We start from the raw sequence: 11,353 nt of genomic DNA, 5'->3' as shown, positions 1-11,353 counted from the left end.
TGTTCAAAGACACTGGGACATTGGCATTCATGTCATTAACATGTTTTACTACCATCTTGACGAATTTCTATCTCAACAATAACTTGATGCTGCGTTCAAAGATGCTGGGTCATTCCAGTGATGTCAACGGTATTTTAGTTTTGACAAGAATCAACCTAAACAACAATCTGATGTTGCATTTAAAGGCACTGCGACATCCTATTGATGTCAACACTTTTATCAGCTTTGATGAGCATCAACTTGAACTTAAATAGAATAAAATGAAAACCTAAGTTTAGGTTGATGCTGCGTTCGATGACACCGGGATATTGCAGTGATGTCATCATGTTCTTTTGGAGCGTCAATTCAAACAAAGCTGATGCTGAGTCATACCTTCATCAGTTTAATTAGTTTTAATGAGCGTCAATTTGAGCAAGCTGCTGCTGCGTTCATAGACAATGGGATATTGCAGTGATGTCAACATGTTCTTCTGGAACGTCAATTCAAACATGCTGATGTTGCGTTCAAAGACCATGGGATATTGCATTGACGTCAACATGTTTTGGAGCAACAGTTCAAACACGCTGGTGCTGCGTTCAAAGACAATGGGATATTGCAGTGATATCAACATGTTTTGGAGCATCAGTTCACCGCTGGTGCTGCGTTCAAAGACAATGGGATGTTGCAGTGATATCAACATGTTTTGGAGCATCAGTTCAAACACGCTGGTGCTGCGTTCAAAGACAATGGGATATTGCAGTGATATCAACATGTTTTGGAGCATCAGTTCAAACACGCTGGTGCTGCGTTCAAAGACAATGGGATATTGCAGTGATATCAACATGTTTTGGAGCATCAGTTCAAACACGCTGGTGCTGCGTTCAAAGACAATGGGATATTGCATGATATCAACATGTTTTGGAGCATCAGTTCAAACACGCTGGTGCTGCGTTCAACAGTCATACCACCAACAGTTTTGACAAGCCAATGCTGCGTTCAGAGACACTGGGACGTTGCGGTGATGTCAACATGTTTTATTTGTTATGACGAACATCAACCTAAACAACAAGCTGATGCTGTGTTCAAAGACACCGGGACACTGCAGTCATGTCATCAACAGTTTTTTTATCCGTTGTGATGAGCAGCTGACAAGATTTGAAATAAAGTTATGGTTTTTACAGATGGCCTTGAAGCTCTCATATGGACTCGATCTGTCTGCGAACTTTCTCTGAGGCGAGGCGATCGAGCCATCGCTGGCGTGCGACCACAACCATGGCACTGAGCGACGTCACCGCCAACATGGCCGCCTCAAACTTCCAGAAGAGATGTTCCTCCATGGAGGCGGAGCGGCAGCTGGAGGACAACAATACAACAATCACTGTGCTGACAATACAACAATCACTGTGGTGACAATACAAAAATGACTGTGGTGACAATACAACAATGACTGTGGTGACAATACAACAATGAGTGTGGTGACAATACAACAATGAGTGTGGTGACAATACAACAATGAGTGTGGTGACAATACAACAATGAGTGTGGTGACAATACAACAATGAGTGTGGTGACAATACAACAATGACTGTGGTGACAATACAACAATGACTGTGGTGACAATACAACAATGAGTGTGGTGACAATACAACAATGAGTGTGGTGACAATACAACAATGACTGTGGTGACAATACAACAATGAGTGTGGTGACAATACAACAATGACTGTGGTGACAATACAACAATGAGTGTGGTGACAATACAACAATGACTGTGGTGACAATACAACAATGACTGTGGTGACAATACAACAATGAGTGTGGTGACAATACAACAATGAGTGTGGTGACAATACAACAATGACTGTGGTGACAATACAACAATGACTGTGGTGACAATACAACAATGACTGTGGTGACAATACAACAATGAGTGTGGTGACAATACAACAATGAGTGTGGTGACAATACAACAATGACTGTGGTGACAATACAACAATGACTGTGGTGACAATACAACAATGACTGTGGTGACAATACAACAATGACTGTGGTGACAATACAACAATGAGTGTGGTGACAATACAACAATGAGTGTGGTGACAATACAACAATGACTGTGATGACAATAGAAGAACACAACAATGACTGTCAGAGTGAGCGCTCACCTCTTGTAGTCGTCTTTGTTGGACTTGGTACAGTTGACGCGCTCCACGTAACCTGTGTGTCCGCACGCCGCCCTGGTCCTCTGATCACATGACACACCTCAATCACATCACGTGCTAACTGCTAAACTAAGCTAAGCTAAGCTAGCCTCACCGTCTGGAAGGCACCACACTGTGAACACTCGCTGGTCACCACAAACTCCTCCAGCAGCCAGCAGGGGGCCACCACCGCTGCACACAACACCATACACCACAACAGCACACATAAACCATACAACATAGACATAAACCATAGAACAAGACCATAGACATAAACCATAGAACATAGACATAAACCATAGAACATTGACATAAACCATAGACATAAACCATAGAACATAGACATAAACCATAGAACAAGACAATAGACATAAACCATACAACAAGACCATAGACCACAAGAGGCGTTTTACCTGCAGTCTTGTCTTCAGCCAGCAGGGCAGCTCCAAACACCCTGAAACAAGAACATCACAGGACATTAAAGGCCCTCTCCATCCGAGAGGAGGATGTACGCCGGCAGTTCTTGAAGCTGAATACGCGGAAGGCCCCCGGGCCGGATGGTGTCTCCCCCTCCACTCTCAGACACTGTGCGGATCAGCTGGCTCCTGTCTTCACTGACATTTTCAACACCTCTCTGGAGCTATGCCGTCCTGCTTTAAGACCTCCATCATTGTCCCTGTCCCCAAGAAAGCACGGATCACAGGACTTAATGACTACAGGCCGGTCGCGCTGACGTCTGTGGTCATGAAGTCCTTTGAGCGCTTGGTCCTGCCCCACCTCAAGGACATCACCGCCCCCCTCCTGGACCCACTGCAGTTCGCCTACAGAGCCAACAGGTCTGTGGATGATGCAGTGAACCTGGCCCTCCACTTCATCCTGGAGCATCTGGACTCCCCAGGAACCTACGCTAGGATCCTGTTTGTGGACTTCAGCTCTGCCTTCAACACCATCCTCCCTGGACTGCTACGAGACAAGCTCTACCAGCTCAGCGTGCCCGACTCCCTCTGCAGTTGGATTAATGACTTCCTGACAGACCGAAGACAGCACGTGCGGCTGGGGAAGATTGTCTCGGACAGTGGAACCACCAACACTGGTACTCCTCAGGGCTGTGTAGTCTCTCCCCTCAGGCAGGAGACTACTCTCCATCCAGACCCTCACCTCCCGTCACCTGAACAGGCAGGAGACTACTCTCCATCCAGACCCTCACCTCCTGCCACCTGAACAGGCAGGAGACTACTCTCCATCCAGACCCTCACCTCCTGCCACCTGAACAGGCAGGAGACTACTCTCCATCCAGACCCTCACCTCCCGTCACCTGAACAGGCAGGAGACTACTCTCCATCCAGACCCTCACCTCCCGTCACCTGAACAGGCAGGAGACTACTCTCCATCCAGACCCTCACCTCCCGTCACCTGAACAGGCAGGAGACTACTCTCCATCCAGACCCTCACCTCCTGCCACCTGAACAGGCAGGAGACTACTCTCCATCCAGACCCTCACCTCCCGTCACCTGAACAGGCAGGAGACTACTCTCCATCCAGACCCTCACCTCCTGCCACCTGAACAGGCAGGAGACTACTCTCCATCCAGACCCTCACCTCCCGCCACCTGAACAGGCAGGAGACTACTCTCCATCCAGACCCTCACCTCCTGCCACCTGAACAGGCAGGAGACTACTCTCCATCCAGACCCTCACCTCCTGCCACCTGAACAGGCAGGAGACTACTCTCCATCCAGACCCTCACCTCCTGCCACCTGAACAGGCAGGAGACTACTCTCCATCCAGACCCTCACCTCCTGCCACCTGAACAGGCAGGAGACTACTCTCCATCCAGACCCTCACCTCCCGCCACCTGAACAGGCAGGAGACTACTCTCCATCCAGACCCTCACCTCCTGCCACCTGAACAGGCAGGAGACTACTCTCCATCCAGACCCTCACCTCCTGCCACCTGAACAGGCAGGAGACTACTCTCCATCCAGACCCTCACCTCCTGCCACCTGAACAGGCAGGAGACTACTCTCCATCCAGACCCTCACCTCCCGCCACCTGAACAGGCAGGAGACTACTCTCCATCCAGACCCTCACCTCCCGCCACCTGAACAGGCAGGAGACTACTCTCCATCCAGACCCTCACCTCCCGCCACCTCAACAGTTTTTCCCCCTCGGCCATCAGACACATGAACAATAACAAGATGTGATAGGTCAGTTACAGCTCATGTTCTTACCAAATATGTGTTGGATGTGTTCTATGTTGCACCAACAACTAGTCCTAGTTTGTCAACCCCTTCTCAAACTATGGCAATACAACTATTCTGACACAATCACATGACCTCAACATCACATGACCTCAACATCACGTGACCTCAACATCACATGACCTCAACATCACGTGACCTCAACATCACATGACCTCAACATCACGTGACCTCAACATCACGTGACCTCAACATCACATGACCTCAACATCACGTGACCTCAACATCACATGACCTCAACATCACATGACCTCAACATCACGTGACCTCAACATAACGTGACCTCAACATCACATGACCTCAACATCACATGACCTCAACATCACGTGACCTCAACATCACGTGACCTCAACATCACGTGACCTCAACATCACATGACCTCAACATCACGTGACCTCAACATCACGTGACCTCAACATCACGTGACCTCAACATCACGTGACCTCAACATCACGTGACCTCAACATCACATGACCTCAACATCACATGACCTCAACATCACATGACCTCAACATCACATGACCTCAACATCACATGACCTCAACATCACATGACCTCAACATCACATGACCTCAACATCACATGACCTCAACATCACATGACCTCAACATCACATGACCTCAACATCACATGACCTCAACATCACATAACCTCAACATCACATGACCTCAACATCACATGACCTCAACCAATCAGCACAAACCCGGAAGTCAAACAGAAAGGCACATTGTGTGTAACATTATTGTTGTTGTGTGTATCATTGTTGTTGTTGTGTGTATCATCATTGATGTTGTGTGTAACATTATTGTTGTTGTGTGTAACATTGTTGTTGTTGTGTGTTACATTGTTGTTGAGTGTAACATTGTTGTTGTTGTGTGTATCATTATTATTGTTGTTGTGTGTATCATCATTGATGTTGTGTGTAACATTATTGTTGTTGTGTGTAACATTGTTGTTGTGTGTAACATTGTTGTTGTTGTTGTGTGTTACATTGTTGTTGAGTGTAACATTGTTGTTGTTGTGTGTATCATTATTGTTGTTGTGTGTATCATTATTATTGTTGTTGTGTGTATCATCATTATTGTTGTTGAGTGTAACATTGTTGTTGTTGTTGTTGTTGTTGTGTGTAACATTATTGTTGTTGTGTGTATCATTATTATTGTTGTTGTGTGTATTATCATTATTGTTGTTGTGTGTATCATTATTGTTGTTGTGTGTATCATTATTATTGTTGTTGTGTGTATCATTATTATTGTTGTTGTGTGTATCATTATTGTTGTTGTGTGTATCATTATTATTGTTGTTGTTGTGTGTATCATTATTATTGTTGTTGTGTGTATCATTATTATTGTTGTTGTGTGTATCATTATTATTGTTGTTGTGTGTATCATTATTGTTGTTGTGTGTATCATTATTATTGTTGTTGTGTGTATCATTATTATTGTTGTTGTGTGTATCATTATTGTTGTTGTGTGTATCATTATTATTGTTGTTGTGTGTATCATTATTATTGTTGTTGTGTGTATCATCATTATTGTTGTTGTGTGTATCATTATTATCGTTGTTGTGTGTATCATCATTATTGTTGTTGTCTGTATCATTATTGTTGTTGTGTGTACCATCATTATTGTTGTGTGTATCATTATTATTGTTGTTGTGTGTATCATTATTGTTGTTGTGTGTATCATCATTATTGTTGTTGTGTGTATCATCATTATTGTTGTTGTGTGTATCAATATTGTTGTTGTGTGTATCATCATTATTGTTGTTGTGTGTATCATTGTTATTGTTGTTGTGTGTATCATCATTATTGTTGTTGTGTGTATCATTATTATCGTTGTTGTGTGTATCATCATTATTGTTGTTGTGTGTATCATTATTGTTGTTGTGTGTACCATCATTATTGTTGTGTGTATCATTATTATAGTTGTTGTGTGTATCATTATTGTTGTTGTGTGTATCATCATTATTGTTGTTGTGTGTATCATTATTATTGTTGTTGTGTGTATCATCATTATTGTTGTTGTGTGTATCAATATTGTTGTTGTGTGTATCATCATTATTGTTGTTGTGTGTATCATTATTATTGTTGTTGTGTGTATCATCATTATTGTTGTTGTGTGTATCATTATTATTGTGTGTATCATTATTATTGTTGTTGTTTGTATCATTATTGTTGTTGTGTGTATCATTATTATTGTGTGTATCATTATTGTTGTTGTGTGTATCATTATTATTGTTGTTGTGTGTATCATTATTGTTGTTGTGTGTATCATTATTATTGTTGTTGTGTGTATCATCATTATTGTTGTTGTGTGTATCATCATTATTGTTGTTGTGTGTATCATTATTATTGTTGTTGTGTATCATTATTGTTGTTGTGTGTATCATTATTATTGTTGTGTGTATCATCATTATTGTTGTTGTGTGTATCATTATTGTTGTTGTGTGTATCATCATTATTGATGTTGTGTGTATCATTATTATTGTTGTTGTGTGTATCATCATTATTGTTGTTGAGTGTAACATTGTTGTTGTTGTGTGTAACATTATTGTTGTTGTGTATCATTATTATTGTTGTTGTGTGTATCATCATTATTGTTGTGTGTATCATTATTGTTGTTGTGTGTATCATTATTATTGTTGTTGTGTGTATCATTATTATTGTTGTTGTGTGTATCATTATTATTGTTGTTGTGTGTATCATTATTGTTGTTGTGTGTATCATTATTATTGTTGTTGTGTGTATCATTATTATTGTTGTTGTGTGTATCATTATTATTGTTGTTGTGTGTATCATTATTGTTGTTGTGTGTATCATTATTATTGTTGTTGTGTGTATCATTATTATTGTTGTTGTGTGTATCATTATTGTTGTTGTGTGTATCATTATTATTGTTGTTGTGTGTATCATTATTATTGTTGTTGTGTGTATCATCATTATTGTTGTTGTGTGTATCATTATTATCGTTGTTGTGTGTATCATCATTATTGTTGTTGTGTGTATCATTATTGTTGTTGTGTGTACCATCATTATTGTTGTGTGTATCATTATTATTGTTGTTGTGTGTATCATTATTGTTGTGTGTATCATCATTATTGTTGTTGTTGTGTGTATCATCATTATTGTTGTTGTGTGTATCAATATTGTTGTTGTGTGTATCATCATTATTGTTGTTGTGTGTATCATTATTATTGTTGTTGTGTGTATCATCATTATTGTTGTTGTGTGTATCATTATTATCGTTGTTGTGTGTATCATCATTATTGTTGTTGTGTGTATCATTATTGTTGTTGTGTGTACCATCATTATTGTTGTGTGTATCATTATTATTGTTGTTGTGTGTATCATTATTGTTGTTGTGTGTATCATCATTATTGTTGTTGTGTGTATCATTATTATTGTTGTTGTGTGTATCATCATTATTGTTGTTGTGTGTATCAATATTGTTGTTGTGTGTATCATCATTATTGTTGTTGTGTGTATCATTATTATTGTTGTTGTGTGTATCATCATTATTGTTGTTGTGTGTATCATTATTATCGTTGTGTGTATCATTATTATTGTTGTTGTTTGTATCATTATTGTTGTTGTGTGTATCATTATTATTGTTGTTGTGTGTATCATTATTGTTGTTGTGTGTATCATTATTATTGTTGTGTGTATCATTATTGTTGTTGTGTGTATCATTATTATTGTTGTTGTGTGTATCATCATTATTGTTGTTGTGTGTATCATCATTATTGTTGTTGTGTGTATCATTATTATTGTTGTTGTGTATCATTATTGTTGTTGTGTGTATCATTATTATTGTTGTGTGTATCATCATTATTGTTGTGTGTATCATTATTGTTGTTGTGTGTATCATCATTATTGATGTTGTGTGTATCATTATTATTGTTGTTGTGTGTATCATCATTATTGTTGTTGAGTGTAGCATTGTTGTTGTTGTGTGTAACATTATTGTTGTTGTGTGTATCATTATTATTGTTGTTGTGTGTATCATTATTGTTGTTGTGTGTATCATTATTACTGTTGTTGTGTGTATCATCATTATTGTTGTTGTGTGTATCATCATTATTGTTGTTGTGTGTATCATTATTGTTGTTGTGTGTATCATCATTATTGTTGTTGTGGCTACCTGAGGGCCACGAGGCACCAGAAGAGTGTGTGTAGCAGCAACACACGAGGACGACAACACAACACTGGCACACGCCAGCTACTCTCCATCAGGGCCAACGCTCACTGCTCACTGCTCACTGCATGGACCACTGGTGGGGCTGGAACACAACCAGGACCAAGAAGGTAAGGCTTTTCACATGCTAATGCTAGGTTAGCCTGCTAACACATACATGCTAATGCTAGGTTGGCCTGCTAACACATACATGCTAATGCTCAGAGTTAACCTGCTAACACATACATGCTAATGCTCAGAGTTAGCCTGCTAACACATACATGCTAATGCTCACAGTTAGCCTGCTAACACATACATGCTAATGCCAGGTTAGCCTGCTAACACATACATGCTAATGCTAGGTTAGCCTGCTAACACATACATGCTAATGCTCAGAGTTAACTTGCTAACACATACATGCTAACGCTCAGAGTTAGCCAGCTAACACATACATGCTAACGCCCAGAGTTAGCCTGCTAACACATACATGCTAATGCTCAGAGTTAGCCAGCTAACACATACATGCTAATGCTCAGAGTTAGCCAGCTAACACATACATGCTAATGCTCAGAGTTAGCCAGCTAACACATACATGCTAATGCTCAGAGTTAACCTGCTAACACATACATGCTAATGCTCAGAGTTAACCTGCTAACACATACATGCTAATGCTCAGAGTTAGCCTGCTAACACATACATGCTAATGCTCAGAGTTAGCCTGCTAACACATACATGCTAATGCTCAGAGTTAGCCAGCTAACACATACATGCTAATGCTCAGAGTTAGCCTGCTAACACATACATGCTAATGCTCAGAGTTAGCCAGCTAACACATACATGCTAATGCTCAGAGTTAGCCAGCTAACACATACATGCTAATGCTCAGAGTTAACCAGCTAACACATACATGCTAATGCTCAGAGTTAGCCTGCTAACACATACATGCTAATGCTCAGAGTTAGCCAGCTAGCGTGCGCGTTGATACTTACGTCACTTGTTAGCGCCGTCGTCATGTGAGCAACATTCATGTGAGCAACATTCATGTGAGCAACATTCCAGTAGTCTCACTGCAAACTTTGAAACACATTCCAGCGCCAACTGTAAGAAAGTGTCAACTGTACGAAAGTGTCAACGTTTAGCCAACCGAGACACGTGACCAAATGGCCCATATCCGCTTCAAGCCTTTCACAATAAATGTCACGGGAAATGAAAAAAGAAGGTAGTGTATAACGCAAAACTGCTGTTCGTCATTATTAATGCTCGGTAATGACGTATTTATTGTGATCGATATATTGTGGATGTATTTATTGTGATCGATATATTGTGGATGTATTTATTGTGATCGATATATTGTGGATGTATTTATTGTAATCGATATATTGTGGATGTATTTATTGTGATCGATATATTGTGGATGTATTTATTGTAATCGATATATTGTGGATGTATTTATTGTGATCGATATATTGTGGATGTATTTATTGTAATCGATATATTGTGGATGTATTTATTGTGATCGATATATTTTAGATGTATTTATTGTGATGATACGGCGTCTTTTTTCCGCGCATTGTAGCGGAAGTGGCAGCTGTGGTTTCCGACTCAGCGGACAAAACATTAGGAACATCCCCTTAATTCATTTCCAACTTGATGGCATCAATAACTGACAATTTTGTTAATATTTAATAGTAATAACAATATGTAACATGTTAATATTTAATAGTAATAACAATATGTAACATGTTAATATTTAATAGTAATAACAATATGTAACATATTAATATTGAAACCTGAGGGTTGCAGGTTCGCTCCCCGCCTCTTACCATCCAAAAATCGCTGCCGTTGTGTCCTTGGGCAGGACACTTCACCCTTGCCCCCGGTGCCGCTCACACCGGTGAAATGAATGATGAATGAATGAGTTGTAAAAATGAATGATGGGTTCTCACTTCTCTGTGAAGCGCTTTGAGTGTCTAGAAAAGCGCTATATAAATCTAATCCATTATTATTATTATTATTATTAATATTTAATAGTAATAACAATATGTAGCATGTTAATATTTAATAGTAATAACAAGATGTATTTACATGTTAATAAAGATGTATTTACATGTTAATAAAGATGTATTTACATGTTAATAAAGATGTATGTACATGTTAATAAAGATGTATTTACATGTTAATAAAGATGTATGTACATGTTAATAAAGATGTATGTACATGTTAATAAAGATGTATGTACATGTTAATAAAGATGTATGTACATGTTAATAAAGATGTATTTACATGTTAATAAAGATGCATTTACATGTTAATAAAGATGTATTTATATGTTAATAAAGATGTATGTACATGTTAATAAAGATGTATTTACATGTTAATAAAGATGTATGTACATGTTAATAAAGATGTATTTACATGTTAATAAAGATGTATGTACATGTTAATAAAGATGTATGTACATGTTAATAAAGATGTATGTACATGTTAATAAAGATGTATGTACATGTTAATAAAGATGTATTTACATGTTAATAAAGATGTATGTACATGTTAATAAAGATGTATGTACATGTTAATAAAGATGTATTTACATGTTAATAAAGATGTATTTACATGTTAATAAAGATGTATGTACATGTGTAGTAGAATTTCTGACCTTTGACCTATAGTTCATGTCTGTCAAAAATGTGTGCTCATTTTGATTTCTCTTCCTCTTCTGTGGGACAAAAGTGAACTTTA

General features: G+C 39.1%; 1 protein-coding gene across 2 annotated transcripts; it reads right to left on the bottom strand.

Annotated features, from left to right (window-relative positions):
* Positions 1–733: 733 nt before the first annotated feature.
* Positions 734–9,788, bottom strand: LOC133651250 (protein JTB-like). 2 transcript variants are annotated; one of them, XM_062049311.1, is made up of 7 exons: positions 9,671–9,785; positions 9,604–9,640; positions 8,582–8,720; positions 2,594–2,634; positions 2,296–2,372; positions 2,145–2,224; positions 734–1,332 (listed from the first exon to the last, which is right to left on the bottom strand). In XM_062049311.1, the coding sequence occupies exons 3-7, from the start codon at positions 8,668–8,670 to the stop codon at positions 1,176–1,178; spliced, it is 444 nt and encodes a 147-aa protein (XP_061905295.1). In that variant the 5' UTR covers positions 8,671–8,720; positions 9,604–9,640; positions 9,671–9,785; the 3' UTR covers positions 734–1,175. The 2 variants fall into 2 exon arrangements, with proteins under 2 accessions (XP_061905295.1, XP_061905294.1); XM_062049310.1 differs by having other exon boundaries at positions 9,604–9,788.
* Between the last annotated feature and the right edge of the window lie 1,565 nt (positions 9,789–11,353).

The sequence above is a fragment of the Entelurus aequoreus genome, linkage group LG05 (genome assembly GCF_033978785.1).
Source record: "Entelurus aequoreus isolate RoL-2023_Sb linkage group LG05, RoL_Eaeq_v1.1, whole genome shotgun sequence".
NCBI classification, from domain to species: domain Eukaryota; kingdom Metazoa; phylum Chordata; class Actinopteri; order Syngnathiformes; family Syngnathidae; genus Entelurus; species Entelurus aequoreus.
This window is presented reverse-complemented; position numbering and strand designations above follow the sequence as displayed.

Excerpts from the sequence above, each read along its gene's own strand:
- LOC133651250 (XM_062049310.1), bottom strand. The coding sequence starts at position 8,670 with ATGGAGAGTAGCTGGCGTGTGCCAGTGTTGTGTTGTCGTCCTCGTGTG. Across the intron at positions 2,635-8,581 it reads TGGTGCCTCGTGGCCCTCAG|GGTGTTTGGAGCTGCCCTGC; the intron begins GTAGCCACAACA and ends TTCTTGTTTCAG. Across the intron at positions 2,373-2,593 it reads GGCTGAAGACAAGACTGCAG|CGGTGGTGGCCCCCTGCTGG; the intron begins GTAAAACGCCTC and ends TGTTGTGTGCAG.